Source organism: Halichoeres trimaculatus, unplaced genomic scaffold (genome assembly GCF_033239565.1).
Source record: "Halichoeres trimaculatus isolate MK-OKI-2021-1 unplaced genomic scaffold, fHalTri1.1 fHalTri1_scaffold_5, whole genome shotgun sequence".
In the NCBI taxonomy this organism is placed as follows: domain Eukaryota; kingdom Metazoa; phylum Chordata; class Actinopteri; order Labriformes; family Labridae; genus Halichoeres; species Halichoeres trimaculatus.
Genome location: NW_027437183.1, coordinates 7,727,003 through 7,750,608, shown reverse-complemented (window position 1 = coordinate 7,750,608; position 23,606 = coordinate 7,727,003). Strand labels below are relative to the sequence as shown.

The following is a 23,606-nucleotide window of genomic DNA, read 5'->3' as shown; positions in this document are numbered from 1 at the left end:
CTTTAATCAAATTACACATTAATTATCCAACAACAAAATTGTGGCCAGTGAAAATGCTGAGTGGCAAGTAACTCTGGGAAACCACTAGCCACAGTGGCTGGTGAGCAAAAAAGTTAATGTCAAGCCCTGGTCTTACATACTACCAAATTTTAAACATGTTTACTGGCATAACTCTTCAGTCTTTTCTGATTGTACCAGTAATGTTTAGGGACGATAATAATAATAGTTTTTACTTAAGATGTTTACGTCAACTTTTTTTAGTAAATGTTTGTGCTTTGAAGGATCATTGATTATCCAGTTTGACACGAGGAATGACAATAAAAATGTAGTCAATGTAAATCAGCAATGGAAAAGGGAGGTGACATGCTTTGAACTCAATAACAGTTGACTTTTAAGTATATTGCTTCTTCTAGTCAGGGTATGATGATAGAAACCTTTACATTCATCAAAAGAAGGAAATTGAATGCTTTTCAAATTGAGTTTTGCAAATGCCCTTTGATCTCATTGCCACTTTGGGACTTAATTCCCCAAGTGATGGATGCAAAAAAAGCAACTGTGTTAGCAACCCTGTGGCTCCAGGAAAACAATCAGCTGTGTGGAGAGACAGAAAAGGGCAGGAGGGCACAGACAGCAGAAAAAGCTCCCGCCAACCAATTACCAGCTGCATGTTATGCCTGACAGCAGAAAGAGCAGCAGAGGTAATTCCACTGGAAACAGGCTGAACGATACGTAATAATAAACTGAGTCATGTATGAATGTGTAGCTTTCTATTAGTTCTCTGTCAGGCAATTCAGTTTTATTTTTACACATACGCTACTGGCATGACAGACAATTGATCCAATTATTGTGCAGCTGAAATATCCCCAGTTTCCTCAGGGAACTGACACCATGTCTCATGTAAAACTGGGTACACCATAAATCAGAGGAGAGCTAAGACTGCAGCCTGATTGTTAGAGCAAAACATGTCAAAAGCATTCAATCAGAGGTCTCTATCTCCTGTACCTTTCTATCTTTCGCTTACATCATCACTTAATAACCAAACTAAAGAGTCTAACTGAAATTAAGGTGGCAGCATTCACCGCCTACATCCATGACCTGCAGGAGAAACAGATTTTCTTTCCAGCTGTGCTGAAATATTTAGGCAGACAGTTTGTTTCTGTTTCCAGAGCTCAGCTTGAAGAGTGTTTTGAAGCACAGAGGAGAGCAGGACAGAGGATGAATGCTAACACCTGAATGCTTTTTAGAGATTAGACTACATCGCAAAAAAAACCCTGAAATCTTATCAAGTGTTTTAAAAAAGTGTCTTTTTTGACTTAATATGAGCCACACTCAATTGGTCAGTCTAGACAAATGCCTTGTTTAGAGATGGGAATTGATACAATTTTGTCAATACTGATGCCCTTACTGATTCTGCTCATCAATCTAATTCTTTATAGATTCCCTTATCAATTCCTGTTGTGAATTTTCTCGGTACAAAAAGTAGCTTCACAGGTTTCTATGTCAACAACATTGAATTGAGTTTACACTGTAAGTGAATAAAATGTAGTTGGTCCCAGAGTCTGGATATTTTTGGGCCTAATTATACAGAAACATGTAAAAATTGCACACAATGTGACATTGATGTACTGTGCTGTAATATATTAATAATTCAAGTGGGCCATCTAGTGTCTCAAAGTGGTTATAGCAATGGTTTAAGTTGTTGGGAAGCTTTCCGTAGTTATGAAGTCAGCCATGTGCCTTTCGATCGCCTGTTAGCTTTTGACATTTGAAATTCTCAGTATTTTTTACTGAGAGTTGATGTGATATGTTTCTGTGATGAAAGTTGAAATTCTATTCTGAAGCTGAAGTTATACTGATGTATGCTAACTGCTACCATATCAATGCAGTTTCCCATATAGCATCAAGCTTGCGCTATTTTGTTATTTTGGTAAATAAGGTGATTTACACCATTTTGAATGCAGTGAATATGAATCTCCTGAGAGAGAGTAATGTTCATTTCTTTATGAAGTCAGTTCTTTAGTAAAACTTCAAGCTGAAAATCATGATTCAGAGTTTTCTTGGGAAACTTTATCTAACTGCTAAGCTAAGGTAGCTGCAGCAGACTAGTCGACGTAAGGCGTGGAGGCTCCGGGACAATGTAAAGAACTGATAAGGGACTCGTTAAGCACAAAGGCTAACGATTCTCAACAGGAATCGGTTTTCGATTCCCATCCCTAGTGTTGTTTCTTGTTATTTAAAGACAAAAATGAAGTCTGAGTTGCTTTTAACAAGTTAAAAGGAAATCTGCCAATGAAACAAGAGAAAAGTTACTTGAATTAAGACATTATTTGAGTTTCCAGGAAATTTTCAAGCATTTTTTCTTTTTCCATTGGCAGATATTTTTTTTTTCTACTCACTACTTCTAAAAGCAATTCAGACCTTGTTTTTGTTTTTAAATCACTTAAAAAAAGACATTTTTCTGGACCCATAAGTTGAATTTGGCTCATATCAAGTGTAATACAACGTTTCTTACTTATAATAAGACAAAATCAATTGATGAGATTTCAGTTTTTTACAGTGTATAAGCACTTAATAACAAACTTTACCTGAAGAAAAGACATCAAAAGAAGGCTATATTCAGGGCACTACTTTGCAGTCTACCAAAGGATTTTTGAGTCCAACCAGCAGCACTGTTTTGACACATCTCTCCCTACTCTTACCCTGTTTCCTGCTCTATCCAGTGCCTTTTCCTCTCCAAACAAAAGCATTAAAAAGCCAGAAAGATATCATTGAAAACAAAAAAAGATTTTCCTTTTCTGCATTTAATGAAAGATAACCGTAATTAACTATCTGTCATAAAAATCAGTATGCTCCCAATCTTTGTCTACATGTTTATGTAAATGCAACCGATTCACCAGTGAAAACTGGAGGGTTTCTGCTCCTTTCAGTATTTCTGTCAGAGATTTTTCTGGTTTTATTTGTGACATCATAATTACCTGTCAAATCATAAAGCCTCCTTGAAAATTGGCTTAAAAGAAACCATCATTCAAAGCATGAGAGGAGGCTCTAAGTGCTATTTTTGTATTCACAAGTCATTAGACTGGAAGAATCAAAAACCCACTTGAAAATAATTGCATTTGGTCGGCCCTGTCTCAGAGAATGCTGGCGAGAAATTCAATTTGAAACTGATTGGAAAGAAATAGTGATAAAATGGCGTGTAATCAACAATAACAACATCCCCTGTCAGATGAAGTGAAAACAACTGTCAGAGAAGTCGAGGAAGTGAGAGGGAATGTGTGTGTGTGTGAACGAGTACCTGGTAGTGTTTGAGCGTGCCGTTGATTAGCAGCGAGGACTGCTTCTCCACCCGCTCAACAACCTGGTGAGCCACACCGTAGTAAGACTGGGAGAAGGTTTGTCCAGTGGGGACACTGTACTCATCGTCCACATCCTGCTTGGCTGACCTGAAAACGATACAACAGCTGATAAAGATCTGAAACTCCTCAAGAAATGACTACACTATAAACTTTAGAGCTGATTTTAATGATCAGTTTAAAGTCGGAGCCATGAGCTCAGCTGAAGCACAGAAGCTTCTAGATTCAGGTTGAAGTTACAGCAAAGGCCCTCGAAGAGCACTACAATTTTATTTATTTGGGATTATTTTTCACCACTTTCATTAGAGGTGAGAGAATCAAATCGTTATAGGATAAATCTGGATTCTTAAACAAAAATATATACATTTTTTTTTTTCCAAATTCAAATTCTTCATTTCAGTCTTTGTTTACAAACTGGATTGGGAAAAAGTTACCACTTTTCTCCAGCAGAGGGTGAAATGTTACTCTCTGACTTACATGATGTGCATTTTACCCTAACCCTAACCCATTTTATGAAAAAATATGGCTCCTTGGTCTGGTGTTTAAAAATCACAACCACAAATATCAAAGAAACGCAATTCAAATCAAAAATCGTAATACAACTGAATCCAAAGAATAGCATATCGTCCTAGCCCTAACTTTTATTGTGCAGAAGTTTTAAAGTTTAAAAGTTTAAAAACTTTTACAAAGGTAAATGTTTGGCACATTTCTGATATTATCCAAAAAATGTTTTTCAACAACATATATATATATATATATATATATATATATATATATATATTTTTTTTTTTTTTTTTTTTTTGACAATAATGCTTGAAAATATGACAACACTTTCAGTAGGCCAAGGATGGCACCTCACATTGAGGATTTTATCTTTGTTTTGAAGTGAAGCAGGACAGGAGAGCAACAAGCTGTGCACAGCTAATGTTTGAGATAGAGAAATAAAAAGAAAGAAAGAACACAGTACTCGATGATGTGCTTGGCTGTCGCCACATTTCCTTCTCCGTTGGGATCGATTATCTTCTTCTCCTCTGTCTCTGCCTTGGTAGTCTCCTCGTCCTCCTGAAGAAAAAGTTGATAAAACCGTGACTGAAAGGGTACTTATGATCTGTAATAAAAGAGGAGATGAGTCAGAGAAGACTCTCTGATGGAAATATAATGAAAATTCAGAGGCAGGGTCATTGGAGTGAATGCAGAGAAATACCCTTTGTGGATTTCGGTGAGTGTGTGTGTGTGTATGTGTGGAGTTGGTCTCACATGTGGCCCAAATCCCATTTAATAAGATTTGCATGGTTTGAAGAATTGCCGCGGAGGAAAGCCTCCTGTGTGTGAGTTCACTAATGAGAAAGTCACTGACCTCTTCCTCGTACTCTGAGCCGCTCTCCTCGCTGTCTGACCGCGGGGCCACTTCATACCTAGTTATTAAAAGACAAAGAAGAAAACAAGGAGGAGAGAAAACATTAACAACTGACAGCCACAGAAAAAAACAGTAGGAACAAACAAAAAAACAGCTTTGAATGAATATATCAGCAGCAAACTGAAAGACACCATGGGTAAGGTGTTCAAGGCATCAAAATTTAAATACAGGTGGTAATCTGGCTCGAAAAGTAAGAGAGAGATACTTTGGTTGACCCTGAACAAAAAAAAACTGTTTACTATTAGCCAGGACAGATAAATTTGTATTGCAGGCTTTACTCCAGGCTCTTTTCTTTTGTTTGCTTGGTAATTTTTTGATTTCTTTAGGAGTCCATGCCTCAATCTTTTCACTGTGAAAATGGAAACACATACCGATAGGGAATTGCACAGATAACAGAATATATATATTAGAACAAAACATAATAAAATAAATTGAGTTACTTCATAAAAATGTTCTGTAAAAAAGTGAACAGTGCATTTTGTCCAGCATTGGAATTGAAAGCGAAAAAGTTGGAGCAGCAGCAGCTTAAATGTACTCTCCAATTTAATTCCAGTCAGTGACATGGTGAAGTGTCTTTGAGCAAGACACTGAACCCCAAGTTGCTCCTGCTGATGTTAAGCAGTCTGTGAATGACTTTGAATGTGAATAACAAACACAGATTAACATGGTGCTTTTTAAGTACTAGTACATTTTTCATTTGATAAGGACAAAGAAAAGAAACTTGAGAAAATCACCTCATCTGAGAGTATTTAATAACAATTTACTCTAAAAATGTGGCGTATACAGTCTCAGCAGAGATGGACCTTCTTACCCAGGATTCATCTCCAGCCAGGCCTCCAGCTGACTGGATTTAGGAGCTTCTGTTCCCTGCAGGACTTTCCCAGTCTCTGTTTGAATCACTTTGACCGGCAGCTCGCTCATTTGGCTGCTCTCATCCATAGGCTGCAGAGAAAACACACCACAAAATTAACTCATCTGTCATTTGGACCAAAGAATACAGAGCTCAGATCACCTTCTTAGATCAGAAAATAATCGTTCTTTTGTTTTTGTGGTAAAAAAGTTCTGCACATATCAAGTAAAAGTTGTAGTATTGACATGCATTCAAAAGAAACTGATCTGTTGTTGATCACCACAAGTGGCTTTTTAATTCTACACCCAAAGCAACAGCTCTGTAATCCACATTGAATGATTTAAGTCCACCAATCAAACAACAAAACTAAAAATCTAATCCTTCATGTGCCTACACATTGCTCAGAAAAATATTTTGCTGTTTATGTTGCTAAAAATCAGATGGTAATCTAAAAATGGCTATTAAATATGACTGAGCAGCAATTGATGCAATAATTTCTACATTGTGGAAAAAACTAAAGGTCATGTTTAAGGAGCTTTGATTTACGCTGATGGAAAAGTTTTATGGACTGAAATGGCAGCTTTCTGCAGCCTTCTATGTCACTCCAGTTGCATGATTTACAAACTATTTCAATCAGCGTGGGTTAAACTCCCATCCAGGGACAAGTCTGCAGCTGACGGTATAATTGCTGCCTGTTTTGTCTACTGTTCAAAGTATTTCTTACTCTTCTCTGCTGGAGCACATTTCAGGGACTGAGGTAAAATGCAGGTTTGGTCTCACAGCAGCAGAGCAATAATTATCATCACAACATCCACTGGGTGGTTAAATATCCTCTGACATCGGGGAGCAATTAAAGCCTGAGATCCATTTGTGGAAAGTTAGAAATGTGACACTGCGTTAACTGTTGGCCTCTCAGGGCCAGCAGGAACAAGCTGTGAACAAAACATGTCATCACCTTTAGAGGTGACATCGCAATTCTCTTTGGCAAACCAATTATAAAGCTACATTCATTTGTAGTCATGTCCCTGATGAGGGTAAGTACAATATTTGTATTACACAGATCCGGAGGTGAACATCTGTATTTATATAGATTACAAATAATGTTCTGCAGCTTTTGTTTTTTATATGAACAGTTAGAGTGAAAGAAAATGAAAGCTGAAATTAATGAACGTTATTCTGGATGAATGCAGCTGCAGGCTTTGATTATAATTCTCTGAAGAGGGATTAGTTCTTCCTTTGAGTTCACACCTACAAATTTTCATATAGAGCCAGTGGAACAAAGATTAAAGCAGAAGAAATAAAACGCAGAAAGCATGGATAACGAAGTAAAGAAATACATCATTTCGGTCATTTCATTGTTTTACAAAGTTTGTCTTTGGATCTAATAAGTAGTCCAGGGACACGGCCTAAGCCACACAATTAAAGTCACTGCATGCTGTTGTGACTTATTTACGTCTCATGAATCATGTACCATTTTTTCTATCATGTTTTAAGCTTTTGGCTTTCTTTAAAGACTCAACGTTGAAATTTTATTAGACTATAATTAATTTTATCAAATAAATTTGTTATACGGCAACTCTAAAAGACTTTTAGGAAATGTTTCAGCAAAGTAAACCATTCTGAACAGTTGTAGTTCTGCCGTAATGTGATATTAAACCTTTTCATTACCCGACTTTCTTAGTGATCTTCCGGGTGAGAAAGACGCTTGGTCAAAATCCCTTGATGATGATTAACTTTCACTAACATGAGCAACGCCAGAGGAAGACTGATCATGTCATGTCAAATTAATGAATGGAAAAAAGTTGCTAAAGTTTAGCTTTGGATGTGAGACAACTAACTTCTCCTGTTCAACGATCATAGAGAAAGCAGAGGAGCATGTGACAGGAACATTTGGTTAATGGTGGCTACTAAGAAATTTAAACCATTAGTGCAGGTATTGATGGCTGCATCAAAAGATGTTTCATGTTTAAAGGCCTGTCAGGGAAGAATGAGCAGGAGCTGAATACGGACTATTTGGTGTTCACCCCATCAAATGTAAAAATATATCTCATCTTGTCTCATCCTGCCAGGATTCTACATCCTGTAACTGCCTGCAATTTGTACAATATCCACTACATATCATGGGTAAAAAGGCTCACCTCTCCATCAGGTCCAATGGCACTGGTTCCCTCTCCATCACCATCCACCTTCTAGAAACCAAACATAGACACACACAGTCAGTAAGAGGCAATTCCATCACAGTTATAAGCATCAGCAGTCATATATACAGTAGCAGAGAAACTAACACCAGTATTTCTCACTAATGGTGGCTCAAGAGTGGTTTGAGTTGCCTTCACCTACATCTGGGATCATTATTCATTTCTGAACATTGCTTTTTCCAGAACCATTACTTCACATGATCAACTGTGCTGGCACATAATGCATCACAGTGAACAGCTCTTCAAACAGATGAAACAGTGTCAGAGATCTCTCCTGAGAGCCTGCAGGTGTTAGATCACTGATTAGTTCCAGGCCTCTGACAGGAAGTGTGGAATTAGGGAAGGCGGTGTGTACTCTCTGCCCATCACATCACTTACCTTCATGTGTCCAAGACCCTTTCATAGCTTTATCATGAGGAGGAAGCAAACTGAGGAATGACAAAAGGCTCTGTAGTTTTTTAAACAAAGTAATGAGTCATGACGTTATATCAACAAAGAGGCGAGGTGAATATCATTATTCTAGGTGAGGTTGGATAGGTTGGATTCTCAGGCTTTTTTCGACCATGGACCCCTTTAAGGTTAGACATTTTTCCAAGGACCCCCTCATTATCGTAACAATGGTTAGCTTGATATAAATACTATGCAATAATATACTATGTAGTGTTTTGCAACAATAGAATTAGGCAGTTTTTATACTTTCTTAGTAATTCCTTTAGTAAACTTGGAGGAAATGTTACCTCCAGGGCAGTGGTGTGCACAGAGAGGGGTTGGGGGTGGGTCACCCCCCCCTTGTGGCCCTAAAGTGACCTCTCTGAAGCCAAAACATTTACAAAAAGTGCCCTCCTGGTTGGTAAAACACACTTAACTGCCCCCTTGGGTGGTTAAAATATGACATACTGTCCTTTTGGGTGGCAAAAACACACACTGTGCGTTTTTTAAATCTTTTTTACTTTTCGCCCCTGCCCTTCAAAGGTCTGTGCACACCACTGCACCATTTTTTTATTTTTTTTGTTTAGAGTTTTTTTTTCCTATTGTTGTACACTACGAAGTGATAGACATGTCACATAACTAAATTGAGCGGCTGTATCGGGAAAAATTGCTGCTTTTATTAGTGCAAGAGATCCCAGTTTGTTGATTTCCTTTTTCAGATATATAGCACACTTTAATAACTGGTTTTTAAATAGTTCCGTGGACCCCGTAGCTATAGTCCACGGACCCCTGTGGGTTCTGGGACCCCACTTTGAGAAACACTGGAATAGCGGAGATATTCATTGGTAGGGGTGTAATGAAATGTAATGGTATGAAATTTTGCGAAATAAAAATCAACAGCAAAATAAAATCAAAGATGCACAAAATAAAATTGCTTAAAAAATAAATTAAGGGCCCAATTCTAGTGCATGACTGCTGGTACTCGACACAAAATATTAAGTCTGGTGCTGATAATGTGAAGTATATAAATACAAACAATAGCTCTGTATAACTCACACAAAGTTTTTGCAAAGTTATGTGAAGTACAGATTTGCAGAAGACACATCAGTCCAAATCTGTGCTTCTCCTCACACACTCTCCTTTGCGTTCATCAGGGCACAGAAGGCTACTGTTCTTTAGGAGATCATAACTTTGACATGCAACCGTCTTAACGTAACAAACTCTAGTAAAGTTTGATCAAAACCACAGTGAGGCAGCATCAAACTGCCAGTCTCATCAGTTCGCTCTTCCTCAACATGATGTCTCTGTGTCAGAGTTTGAGAAAACGCTGTCCAATCATACTCCTCCTCATCAGCTGTTGCTCGTGTGAGCAAAAGCTACAGTGCTTGTGCTAACTGTTAGCCCCATCGTGTTAAATGCTAGCGTTTCTCACGGGTGGTGGTTTGCTTCACCACACACTGTGTTGGGAAGGGTGCGTTTGATTTATTCACCCAGTCTGTCCTATTTCTGGAACAGCTTTTGTGGATGGGCATCATTTTTCATTAGGACAGGACATTAATATAACAGAAGAACACTGCGCTATTTATGGTGCTGTAATGCAATAGATATATTATAAAACCTAATATTACTCTTAATTCGAAAAGATAATGATCCAATTTATGTCGGACATAAGAATCAATTCTTTGAGGAAGTAGTGAAAAAACAAGCATCATGAAAAAAAAAAGTGGTGTGCTTTTTAATTGTGAATTTTTTCTATGATGTTGAGAAAATTATTTTGTATCATGAGCCCTGTATTGTATCGTCAGTTGGCCATTGTGTTACACCCCTACTCACTCGTTGGACCAAACTGTGTTTGCTTTTTGAGCAGAAAGCTGAAAAATCTATTTTTTGTAGACCCCGCAAAAAATAAAACTGAGTCCAATGTTCAAAGCTGAATGCCTTACACAGGTGAATAAGCCAGACAGCATTGAGAGGAGGTCCGACACTTTGCATTTTACAAGTATTCTCTCATTCAACAGGAAAAAGCATTTCAAAGCCCTGACCTTCAAGACAAACTTTCAACTGATTTTCAGAAGCTTGCAGAATAAAAAAAACAGGATCCATTAACGTGAAGTACATCCTCTGGATGCATAATTCTGTTTCATGTCCTACCTTCTTCTTCTTCTTCCTCCTCTTCTTCTCCTTGGCAGCCTGGGCAGCTTTGTGTTCGTACACAAGGGCAGTGAGGTTAGCCACGTACTCGTCTGTCTGCTGCAGCAGGTAGGCCAGACGCTTGTCTTTCTTTTGGTCAATGAGTTTCCGGTAGCCTTCCTCATCCTCTGCCTGGGAGGGGAAAAGGGACAAAAGGTGATGATGAGAGAGAAACAGATAATGTCTTCAGTTTATCAACTGTGAAAATTATGTTCCAGTTATAGAGCATTCTTTCAGAGCCTGTTGGTCTGTATGTTAGGTGCTATTGCACCTGTCATCTTGGAGCAAATAAATACTTATTAATATGGAATAAATATTGGGAAATAATATTTCTGACTAAGATGCCTCCAAGTCTGATGTATGATGTAATTACTGATGTAATGGTTGCTGCTGATTTCTTGTTTTCTTGTATGAAACTTTTTGCTGCTGTCTTGGCCATGACTTCTCCATAAAAAAGATTTTATACATCAGCAACATATTACAAGTGAAATAAAGATTAAATAAAGACAGAATAAATCAAAGCACCTTTTAAACTGTGAAGTCAAACTTTGCCAAGAAATTACCCAGAGGATCTGTTTGTGATAAATGTTTGAATCAGTTTACAGGACATTTGACAGGCATTACCCTGAAATACCCTGTAAACTCGCTGTAAATAAAACTCCCAGCCACGCTGTGATGGCTGATGACAGGCAGAGCTGTTTTTCTCTCTTTTCTTCTTTCCTCTTTGTTGTTTCCTACTCTGGAGATACAAGTTGATGAAACCAAATACATTTTTCCTGAAGGCTCTACCTGGGGAACATCCTTTGCTTACACCAAAGACGAATCAACAGTGTGTGTGAGTACAGGTCAAACACAAACAATCGCCTGCAGTGGGACATAATTTCTGACAAGGTCGTGACCTCCCAAAGCACTGAATACCTACTACTGTCTGTACCCAAAGTATTTTATTCTGCCGTTCTGTTCTCTGAATTCCCACATATTCATTATCTATAACTATTTTAAACATCTTTTTTGAGGGTGTTTTCATTGAGAAATAAATAATCTTAAGTGAGATGTATCAGTGAGTTCACTGCATCTGTAGTGTGGGAAGAGATATAGGAGCTTAGGAGTCATTTTACTTCAAAGGCAGTAAGCCGCAGAGAGAGAAGCATCAATAAACTATGTAATATAAGAAGAGCTTTGAGCTGTAAAATTCCTTTCCTCTGATTTATTATTTATTATCATATTCTAAATGTTTGCAACACTTCTGCTCAGTTATAGCAGGAAGTAAAAAAGTAAATACAGCTTTGTGGTTAACTAAACAGATGTTGTTGGTGTGACCAGGATAGAAATCTCTAGTGTTCTGCTCCATATGTGATATAAGGTAAGTGTTTTGACTTCTCACCATCAGCCTCCTCATCCTCTCCTTCTCAATCCTCTCCGTCTCCTTCTTCTGTTCTCGCTCAGTGTTGGTGTGCCAGTTGGCGATGGCTCTGGTGAGTTTCTGTATTTTCCCAGACACTGAGCGGTGGTACTCTTTGAAGTCTTTAGCATGCTGAAGGATGCTGTTGAGATATTCCTGAAAAACAAGTCATGAAACCAGTTGATGGATAAGCAATGGCAAACAAGTAAAAATCATTGAGGGCCGTGATGTCAGACTCCACTTTAAAGTGATTTGTTTGAGCACAGAGAGTGTTTGATGCAGTCACTCAGGAGCCTTCACTTTCCAACACTGTTAAATTTTGTTTTGACGGTGGATGCCCACTGTCAGGGAAAAGACGTCTGATGTCTGTTTTTATGTTTTCACTGTCACTTCAGTTTAACTTCGTGATCTGGAGCAGGGAGAACACATCAGCTTAGCTTAACGGTGATTGGCAGTTCTGTTTTTTATCATAGCAAAATCAGTTTCCAGGTCATCCACGGCAAATTGCAGAAACATATAAAATACCACCTGTTGTAAAACAATGCGGCTGTTAAAGGGGACATATCATGCTTGTTTCTCCTTTTCACTATGCCAGATTAGGATGCCTGTAAAGCATTTCTGCCCTCAGTACAAGTCATTTAGTTCCTTCATTGCCCCACAATAGCGTTCTCAATATCCTCATTTTAGGCCATTCTGAAGATCTCGTTGAAACGCTCCGTTTTGAGAATGACCTCCAGTAACCTCGCAACGTAACAGCCCTTTGGGCTCTGATTGGTCAGTTCTATCAGAGGGGTGGGGGGTAGAGCCAGGGGGCGGTTTTTGCAGCATGGCAGTATTTACAAAATCGCCCTACTGACCGAGCGGGTATGCTGTTTGCCAAAACTTAACCGTAAGGCATTAATAGCACTAATAAAATGGCAGAGTGTAGGATACATCCTTTTGTATTGGACCCCGAGTCAGACCCAGCCGGTTCTGCAGCTCAGGAGGAAGAAAATCCACCTGGACACAGATCATCTCAAGACGCTTCAGTGTGGTGAGTCAAACCGGTACTGTAACATGTATAGTTTATACGTGGAAATATAGGCAGACTTCACCAATGAACTATTTCTATAATAGGGCTCCATCCTGCTCCTTCACTTTTCTCTGTCTGTTTTATCCATCATGCTGAAAGTGTAGTCTAAAGATTGCCTCTACCGTCAGTTTGTCACTATGTTATTACCACAGCATTATTGTGGTCCACGTTCACAGTGCATGTCAGAACAAGCATGCAAATATCACAGTCTCACAAGTATTACGACATCTGCTAAAACTACAGTGTTTTGACTGCTAATTCACCATGTAAAGCCAAGCAGACCTATTTTCAGAGGCATCAAATCTCGTTCTAGGATATCAGAAAAAATACAATATCTCATTTTTTGAAAATTCAGGGGGTGAAAGGTCTTGTTTTCAAATTTATTATATTATATGTAAGTATTAAATCAGGGATCAGCATGATATGTCCCCTTTGAAGTTTGATAAACAGTGCAGCATCAGTATGGTCTTCTTGAAGAATATAAAGCAGATGATGAATGATGAAAATGACTACATAATGACAGCATCGTACAAACCAGAGTTTGGCTGCAGGGTGATTAAAATCATGTCTGGGTTCAATTCCACATTAGACATTTGAAAAAGACAAATAACAATGTTTCACCTGATGTTTCTGTCTGCGTTTCTTCTCCTGTTCCAGTTTCTGCTGCTTCTCCAGCTTCTCTGTCATGCGGGCCTCCCTCAGCGTCTGACGCTTGCTGCGTCTGTACGCCTTTGAGTTGAGAGCTGTCTCCAGGGTGGTGTCTCGCCTCATGCATGCCACCACGTCCTGTCTCAGCTAAAGATACAGAAGGTTTCACGTCAGGGTGCATTTCAAGATATATAGATACTGTAAAAAAATGTAAAAACATCCATAAATTTGACGTGTTTAACAATTTTTCATAAATTAAGCGTATGAGGCAAAATTTAGTTAAACATCTAAAAACTATTTTATAACAAAGTGTAATTTATGAGCTCAAGAATAACATATAATATATCTCAAGAAGATGCAATAGCAAAAAAATTACATATCGAGATGACACAGTCATGTGGACATGACAAAGTTGCATACCTGTCGCTGGAAGTTGAGCAGGCGCAGAGCCTTAAGCTCCACGGTGGCTTTAGTCCTCAGGTCAGGTGGCAGAGATCCTGGCAAACTCTCCAGCTCCTGGATTCTATGTGCAATCCGAGCCTGCAATCTAGAAAGTGTGGTGAAGATGGCAGGTCAACATTCACACATGAGAGAGGGGGGGGTTTCTTTTTGAACAACATACACAAAACCTCATGGATTTAGATACTTCCTGATTCAAAAAGTTTAACTTTTGATCCTAAATAGCATAGCAGTCACTGAGCTTTTTTTCAACAGTGAAACGATAACAGCTAAAAAAAAAGATTTTCTGGGGCACATTGCTTTTGATGGGCTGAAAAGAAGCATCAATGAATGACAAAGAGCAAAAACTGCAGCGATATAAAGTCAAACCCTGAGCTGTGTTATAAGTAACCTGACCTTTCTGCTGAGGAAACCTCCGCTTTGAAAGCTGACAACTTATTGATTCTTTGAACAATAATACAAAAGTGGAAAAATGTTGTCTTGTGGAGCTTGGCCTCTGAAGGTCATTCTTTGACTGGATATGAATCTGTCATTCAAATATTTACACCGTTATAAAAATGTACACAAAAGGTTTGTGGGGACTCTTAAAATAATCATCACCAAACCCTCTCTGACCTTCTGCCTGCACAACAAAAGAAGAAGCTTCAGTGATCTACAAAAGTTTTTGGAGTGCCGACGATGACGGGCAGACAAGTCATACAGAGAATTCTGTACAGAGCATAAATATGTCATTTTCTCATGCAGCCCAGGGGAACTCAGCATGAAGCTTTGTTTTATTATTTGCTTTTTCCGGCTGTCAGGGCTCCTCAGATGTGTGGTACAATGAGTACAGAGCAGTTTCACCTAAAGAACAGAATTTACAGATGTCTTTATTGGACTGAGGGGGTGAAGAGAGGTCGTCTCTCTTGTCTCTGAGCTATTCTGCACCAAAGCAGGTTATGGAAGGTGATTGGAGACCACAGGGACCAGACTATCAAAACAAGAGCCTTGAAATTTTCAGCAGAAAAAAACAAGCCCGAGGGCCAGAGTAAGATCAGGGCCTGTGGGATCTCGTCATATCTCCATCAGCTGTCTCTGTTTTCACAAAATAAAAAAACCTGTTGGCTCATATCACAGCAAGCATCAGAGAGTTGTGATTGTGTATTCACATCACTTCCACCAATGACCATTTGGCACCAACACAAAATGTTTTTCACATTATTAAAGCAACCTTTTGTGTCTAGACATGATTTTTTTTGTGAAAGTCACATCATCAATCTGTGTGGATGGGATCAGATTATGACTTTGTCTTTGTCCAGGAGCCGCAGAATACACATCTCTCCATGAAGCAAAGACACTGCTGTGCCACTTTTGATCTAAGGCCCCGTTTACACGACAAAGTTTAGCCTGAAAAAAAATCTGTGTATACACGGAAACGCTGATGGACAAAAAACGCTGGAGTAAGCATGCCAGGCCTGTAGGTGGTGCCATAACTGACTCATACAGAAGCGGCTTTTGGTAGATCTCCACTGAAGTAGAGTTGAGCCAATCATCTGGTGTATTGGTGAATATTAAGCGCAGAAGTGGAGCAACAGATGTACATTTTGCTAAAGGGCAGTCAGTAGATTCAGTAGGCTTAGTGTTTACACGGCAACGGTGGCTGCAGCGTTTCAGAAAAATTCCACTCTAGAGGCCGTTTTCTAAAGTTTACATTTTAGGTCAGCTAAAACGCTGTTTACATGTAAATGTGAGGCCGAAAAGCAACAAAACTTTTGCATTTCACCCTGACACAGTTCTTTTGTAAATGGCCCCTAACTTTATTTCAACTTTGGGATGTTAACAATACACTCAACCAAAAAGACTGCTATGCTTTTACTTTGAAAGGAAACAAAGTGTGGCTCTGCTTGGTTGTGAAAAGGAATGAGAGCACCATTCGTCAGATTATGTCTAGATCATGGAAATCGCATGTAGAGAAGGGAAAGGTAGTGTCTATATGTGGGGAAACTCTGGCTTAGCATTCTTAACAGCAAGATTGTGCTGCTACCGTTTTCAGCAAGAAACCAACATCAAAAAGAAAAACTCACGATAGCTTGCTCTGCTTCAAAGTAAAGAGCACTGGGATTAATGGTGCACTGGTTCTGAAGTGTCTCAAATATTTTCAAGCTCTGGTGGGGGCTTTTGTTTTGTCAGAACTCCGATATCATTATCTAAATCTGAAATCCAGACCTCACCTCGTTGTCACTAATGAACTCTGACAAGCGCATTAACTTTTATTTCAAGCTCTGAACAGTTTATAATGAGTGAAAAGGGATTGTTTTAATTTTTGATGTAATTATGGTAATTTTCAACAGTAACTCAAAAGAGCAACAACAATATAATTTTTTTAGCAGGTTCATAACTGAAGAGGTCATTTAATGACTGGTTTGATGATTACTGTTCACTGGAGGCTGCCAGACGAGGTCTCCAGGTGGGGTTGTTAATGAAATGAATGTGAAGTGATGTGCAGAATGATATAGTTAATAAAGACATTAAAATACCTGTACTCCCTCTCCTGTAGGATGCCCACAGGGTCCAGGCCCTGAGGCTTCTGGATGGGTGTGATGCGGTTCTGTTTCTGCTGCATCTGGAGCATGGGGGACACCTGCTGCCCTGGAGGCTGGGGCGTCACTGAGCTGCCGGGCGCGGGACCAGCTGGCACAGCAGAGGCCTGAGGGGGTGCAGGCGATGGGCGTCCACTGGCTACAGGGGTGAGGTGCTTCTGGATGTTGGCTTGATTTTCAACGCCCTGACCTAAAGACCAAAGACTCATCTATTAATAAGTTGATTCAGATTTATTTTGCTTTTTTTTAATACACCTGTTTTACTTTTAATTTGAAAGCTCTTACCACTAGAGGCCACAGGGAATAGATATGAAGTTTATTAAGAAGGAAACAAAACAAAACTTTATAAGCCCGAAATTTAGAGGATGTACATGCATGTCACTTAGAAGAGCAGGGTATGGAAATAATTGTGTAAAAGGAAACCAACTAGAGACTTTTGACGACTGGATGTCCCCTACCACTGAAACTGTTTTCACAAAAGTATTCATTCAATTTAACATACTGGCTGAGTTTCCATGAAATTACAGTGGGTCCTGATGTTATTATGTTTATCTCAAAGTTTGGATGTTTGTCTTCATTGACTGTGCACTTATCTCTTTCCTTTGAGAGAAAATTATTGTTTTTCTCTGTAGGAAGCTGTCCAGATGAGTAGCAACAAATGCAAATTGTTCTTTGAGTAAAATAAGACCTTAGCAGCAGAAAATAAAATGGTCAGCTTCAAAGCCTGAGCTGTAACACCATATTTGATTTCAACACCTGATTGCAGCATTTTTCTACAGGGTCTCATGCGGTTTCACGGAATTCACTTTGGTCTCCTTTCAAAGAGAATCTGATGTAAGACTGTACATCAAACAGCAGGGTGTGTCCCGGTGAGTGTTCAGACTGATGTGTTGAATGAAAAGGTGTATAGTAACCCACTAATGAAGTCCACTGTGGCCTTGGTGCACACGCAGAGTTAAAAGTGCAGTTTGAAGGATCTGGTGGCATCTGTGGGTGAGTTTTTAGATTGCATACTAGATTGGAAAAGTCTGGCCTGAACAGCATTAGAGGGTCTATCAAGTGTTTCTACGGGGTTGTAAAGACTAAATATGAATTTCAGTTGTTTTTTTGTCTGTAAAATTCATATGTGCACCGTTTAAATTTTGTGCTTCTTACTGCGACACAAAAATAAAGTTTAAATAATTGTTACTGACGCTAAGAAAGGTTGTATCGAACCATCCTGTTTCAATATGCTTCTTAAACATATCATAGTAACAAAGAATAAGATTAATTGTAGCAAAAATATTTTGTATATGGGTGTTTTTCTGTATCTCCTTTGAGAAAAATAATAATAATTTAATGTGATCTCACAAAGTCCATTTCAACATTTTATCCCATTTCTGTAAATAAATCTGAAAAGATCTTTCATATTGAGTAGTCTGTGGTATTAACACCAACAGTACATACTTACCATCAGACCAAGGCTTTGGTCCTGTGCTTTGATTGTGCCCTTGCATGACTGGGGTAGGACAGGGACTTGACTGTGGACCACCCATGGGTGCCATTGGCATACCTTTAAACACATTAAACAACTTTATTAGACAAATACTATGCAGAATTATGAGTCTGTTTTATTAAAAATAAAACATGGGTGAGGATAAATCATTTTGATGGTAGCTTCTCCAAGCAAAAAATGTATTCAATATTTCTCCTGATTGCTTATTTTCAATGTTCTTCTTCTTCTATACAACTGCAGGCTACGCGCATCTTTTAAAAATGTCTCAGTCAATTTCTAAACTCATTAAAAACTTAAATACCATAAAAAAATGTAGCAACAAAAGAAGATATTGAATAGCAATCACAGCGAAATGTCTGAAAAGAATTGATTTGGGTTTGCATGAAATAACTTTTGTTAAACACATTATTTTAATGTGGGGAAAAAAAGTTATTCCATCTTTAAGACTGGAAGAAAAAAACACATTTTCTTATATCAATTGTATGTCACACTTAAAGGCTCAAATTGCTTATTTCTCAATAACTACAGATTTCTAGTAAGAAATGTTCTGGAGACCTGAAAATGATTTAGATCCATGATTAAATTACACAGTCTGTTTAATGCAAGCTGACACACTGTCCATCCATGGCCAATTCAACTGACAGAGAAGGTTACATGTGTAGCTCTAAGGTTAAATTTCTTGGCAGTACTGAGAAATGAAGCATCTGTGTTTTCAGGTGGCCTGGCTCACCTGTCATGAGGGACAGAGGCCTCATTTCAAAGTGTCAAGAGAGATCAGATCAGTTTTACTGGGTCATCAAATAAAGAAAAAAACTAAATCTAGTCAATCTAGTTAATAGTCTAGATTCCAAACATCTTACCATGAGGTCTGTTGTAAGGACTGGCACTGGGAGCCTGTTGCTGCTGCTGTTGTTGTTGTTGATGCTGATGTTGCTGCTGCTGCTGCATTGTGGGTAGACTCCTCTTACCCTGAACAGCCAGTTGGAGGTTTTCAGGCAGAGGCTGGCCACGTCCCAGGATTTTGTAGGCCAGGATCTGAGCTCTGAGCTGCTGAAGCTGGACCGGACTGAAAGCAGAAGGTCCTCGACCCTGCTGGCTCATGTTGGGCATGGCTCCCTGTGGATCCATGGGCATCATCGGGCCTGACTGGGAGGGAGGTATGTGGGGCGGAGTGGGACCACCACCTCCACCTCCTCCGGACATGGGACTGGAAGCATGCTCGTGGACACTCATGGGGGAGGGATGGGGGGACATGTATCCTAAAGCAGGCAGAGGAGAGTTTCAAAACACTATCACACACCCAAAAAATACATAATGATCCTGAGGCTGTGTACCCTCATCTAGGAATCAGAGCTTAATTAAAAGGAAGTAAATCCGATCTCAGGGGTTGCAAAGTTAATACCAGGCACAATAGGAGAAGATGTGTTTAAACACACAGTGGCACATCAGCTAAGCTTTTCTCAAATCTTTGCTTTTCTTCATTAATTTCCCTAAGTCTTTCTCTCTAAAGATTAACTAGAAATGTTGAAGAAAGAATTTTACTTAATTGGTTGGACCATTTCTAATTATAAGAATCTTTGAGGAGCTACTTTAAAGGGATTAAAGCAAAGAAGCCCAGGAGCTTCTGCCTTTGAGTCCCAATCAGGTTTCTAATTCTAATAACTCACAACAAGCACCACACTTAACACCATTTATTTAATCATATTCTGCCAGTTTAGTGAGCCTTCAGGAAACAAAGTGAAAAGGTACCTTGACTGTGCTGGTCCATAGGACTCTGAGGAGGCCCCATACCACTATGCAGGGTTCTCATCCCCACACCTTTCATATGACCAAAGTGCATCGCATCTGCCATGGTCTTGTCATTCATTCCCTCCATGGGCTAAACAAAAGCACAAAAAAAGATTAATCATTTCAGCACTTCTTCTCATAAAAAGAGAATTATTCAACCTTGCTTGGGGCAAAGCCACTTGTCTCATTCTTTTTGTAAGATTGTTACTAGAGCCCGACCGATTAATCAGGCGGGTCGATTATAGCCTGTCACTGATTAATCAACATCGGCCAAAATGTAACCGATTATAAAAAAATTTGCGCCACGGAGATTCTGTTGCTCCTGCTCCTGTGTGTTAATTAATATAAGGCTACTACACAGCGTCTCACTTCATAATGCCATGCAGGATTAACCTGGGCTTATAAATTCACAAGTTTTTGTCTTCGTTGAAATAATTTTTGAAAATGTTTCAATGTATTTTGATGTAATTGTATTTATTGCATGTTTTGAAAGCAGCTACATTGTTACTTAAAATCTAGTTTAGGCCCATGCATTAAATGGAAGATGGAACATTTCAATAGCTAGTAATAGTTTGTGTTCATATACAGTATTTGTCCTGTGTATATCAATTAATTTATCATATATTAGCCGATACATTGGATATCAGTTGATATATCGGATATCGGCTTCTTTTTGCCCCCAGTATCAGTATCCGCATTGGCCCCAAAAATCCCATATGGGTCGGGCTCCAATTGTTACACTTTGAATATTCAGTTTTAATGCTCTTACTTGAAGTGTAGTAAGTTAAGAGTCAATGATCTAAAAATAGCCCAAAACATAAAAAAAAGTGTTCACTTGACCTACTCGATGACAAATTTTGTTTTATATGTACAGGCTATTCTTTTCATCAAATAAACAGTTGTTGCACAGATGGAGTACATCTGCAGTGACCTAACACAAGTTGATTTGTTGGTCAGGCAGATTTTATTAGTCATGCTCTTGTCACAAGTTTCTCAATAAAAATAATGAGCAAGTCTTTTGCGGCCACTCAGGTTTTAAAATAACTCATTCAACACTGCTCTTGTGCAGATTTGTCTTAAAAAGACTGATCAGTAGCAGCTGTCCCACTCTACCTTGTGCATAGGATACATTGCGTCCTGAGAGTAATCACTCTGCCCCTGGCTCTGCATGCCATGAGGCGCGTTGGGTGTTCCAGGTCCAGGACTTGGTCCCATCATGCTGTGGACAGAGCCTGGTGAGGGGTCTGGTCCAGGGCTGGGACCCAAGATGGGCCCTGGGGACAGACCTGCCCCTGGAGAAGGGCCTGGATGAGACATACCACCTGAAGTGTCTAATGGGGTGGACATCTACTGGGCTGCTGGAAGGACTCCAGACAGCTTTAGACAGAGGAGAGGAACAGAATGTTAACAATGACATGACAATTAAACTCCAGAACCACCAATAACACAAATACATTTTCCAAGATGCTCCTTTTTCAGCTGATTATTTTATGTATGAAGCATGTTGGATAATGCTTCAGTTTGAAGCACGATTGTCTGTGGATCAACAGGAAATGTCTCATAATTAGTGTACAAAACGTTGCAACTGGATTTTCCTGTTATGTAAAGCACAAGTCTGCTTAAAACTAATATGAGCATGAGAGAGATAACTGTCTGTACCAGCACCTCTCCTGTGTGCTTTAAGTGTGTGTGAGTGCAGATAGACAGAGGCGGCTTCAGTGTTCAGTTAGGTTAATCGCTGGGTTAACACTGGAAAACTGGAGTGGCAGCAAGTAATAAGATAGAAAGTGTCAATATCTACTCACATAAAAATAAATTGCACTATGCGCCTAAGATGGTCAGTGACAGAGCATCAGACCACTGTTATAAAAACAGATGACTTCAACTGTGTTGACTGAAGCTTTTTAGAATATCAGTGGAATAATTTCAGTGGGATGCTGTGTTATTGAGACGCAAGGAGATGCAGTGTGACTTGAAATGTTCAGTTAGAGTCATGGCTAGGTAAGGACAAGATTATTTACTTTATAAGAATATCCCTAACCAAATATCCCAAACCAAATATCCCGAGGCCTGGGATATTAAGGATATTAATTTTCTTTATAATCTTGGAATAATTTTTTTTCTATACCTTTAATTAAAAAATAGTACTTAATAAAACCCTAACTGCTTAAATTTCTTGTTATATTATTCTAACAATGCATTTTTAACATTATATGTTTTCATACTAGTATATAAAATGTGTCTTTGTTTTCTACATAATAAAAAATAGTGATTTGTGCTATTTTTAAAAACCAAAATAATCCAAAACAGTGCATAATTATACTCTGGTGCTTACATTATGTTGTTTATTTTTTTCTTCCTGTAATAACACGCTAGTTGTACAGTTGTATAGTTTTGTATCTATTGTTAGTTCATTATTATTGTTTATTTTTACATGGCTGTATTTTGCAACCCAGCTGCTACAATTTCTCTGTACTTATAAAAAGTGACAATAAAATAATTTAAATCTGAAACAAGTTGTATAAAAGTTAACGATTTTTTTAATGTAGACAATAAGCTAATTATACCTGTTTAAATACACAATAATTACTTTTACTGAACCTCTTTAATATGATTGCTTTTGGAGATGATGATGATGATGATGATGATGATGATGATGATGATGATGATGATGATGAAGAAGAAGAAGCAGAGCTGTCAATGTTATATAGCTGGAGTAACCGTTAAACCTATTTACAGCGTCTGTTTCTGTCATCTTAACACAATTTATGATGACAGAATGTTCCTATAACAGTTCACAGTTTACATAACGCGATAACGGACACATAATTTGGCTAACGTTGGCGTTGTATCGTTGTTTTGTCGTTTTCCCTGTACAGTTACATTAGCTCGGTAGCTGTCACTCTGTTCAACTCGCTCTGATTGGATCATGGCTTCCCCAAAAAACTGGTGGCCATCACGGATGTGCTGACAAAATCAAAGTTTCAGTGAAAGTCAAAGACCTGACATCGGCTTGTCGACGTCTTTTGGTATCATATACTGACTTAAGTGTCAAATTTGGATGCATACAGCGACATAGAACAAAGAAATATGATGTTTAAGTCTCGCTGCAGCCGTTGAGGAACTCCGCTAACGGCTAGCTCACGTTAGTTAGCATAGCAATGAGCCGCTGGGTTACAAAACCTCCTGTCAGAAAGTTTGGACACTTAGCAGCACACTGAGAGATAGCGTGTTAATATATATCAAAACTGAAGCTCTGTTGGTCTTTTTACCTTTCAGCTGAGCTGCAACTGCACACAATCTGATGAAATGTTATATTTCTTCTAAATATGACTGCTGTCCATAAGTTCACTCCCCCTTCGTGTTGTTTTTGCTGACATATTAAACTTTCTCTCCTATCGCCATTACTGATTTGTCAATGTCAAAGGAAGTCCCGCCTCACTTCACAGTGATTGGCTGAGTGACTCGCCAATCATCTTGTGTTGCTTCTTGGGCGTGTTAACCGCCCTGTAAATGTTACTGTAACTTCAGAGTTGAGAGGCCATAACTGCAACACGGCGATACTTTATGAAAGTTTGATACTAATAAGGAGAAAACGTTTTCAAAGGATGCATGTTAGAATAAAAGTAACACTATTATCATTCATTTTAATTCTTTGAAAAGCACGTTTGTGAATAGATAAGAGATTTGATTCACTGTAAGTCAAACTGTCTTCCTGCTTTTAAC

General features: G+C 38.8%; 1 protein-coding gene across 1 annotated transcript in view; it reads right to left on the bottom strand.

The window, feature by feature from the left end:
* Nucleotides 1–23,273, bottom strand: part of smarca2 (SWI/SNF related BAF chromatin remodeling complex subunit ATPase 2) — a 67,210-nt gene extending 43,937 nt beyond the window's left edge. Inside the window, exons 1-15 of the mRNA XM_074669747.1 lie at nucleotides 23,153–23,273; nucleotides 20,994–21,257; nucleotides 19,842–19,971; nucleotides 18,953–19,351; nucleotides 18,048–18,149; nucleotides 16,535–16,787; nucleotides 13,980–14,106; nucleotides 13,533–13,706; nucleotides 11,822–11,995; nucleotides 10,399–10,569; nucleotides 7,759–7,809; nucleotides 5,582–5,712; nucleotides 4,711–4,768; nucleotides 4,321–4,415; nucleotides 3,296–3,443 (exon numbers count right to left, since the gene is read on the bottom strand). Of these exons, the coding sequence (XP_074525848.1) occupies nucleotides 3,296–3,443; nucleotides 4,321–4,415; nucleotides 4,711–4,768; nucleotides 5,582–5,712; nucleotides 7,759–7,809; nucleotides 10,399–10,569; nucleotides 11,822–11,995; nucleotides 13,533–13,706; nucleotides 13,980–14,106; nucleotides 16,535–16,787; nucleotides 18,048–18,149; nucleotides 18,953–19,351; nucleotides 19,842–19,971; nucleotides 20,994–21,227 (2,247 nt within the window). The 5' untranslated portion in view covers nucleotides 21,228–21,257; nucleotides 23,153–23,273. The remainder of the gene's footprint in view (nucleotides 1–3,295; nucleotides 3,444–4,320; nucleotides 4,416–4,710; nucleotides 4,769–5,581; nucleotides 5,713–7,758; nucleotides 7,810–10,398; nucleotides 10,570–11,821; nucleotides 11,996–13,532; nucleotides 13,707–13,979; nucleotides 14,107–16,534; nucleotides 16,788–18,047; nucleotides 18,150–18,952; nucleotides 19,352–19,841; nucleotides 19,972–20,993; nucleotides 21,258–23,152) is intronic.
* Between the last annotated feature and the right edge of the window lie 333 nt (nucleotides 23,274–23,606).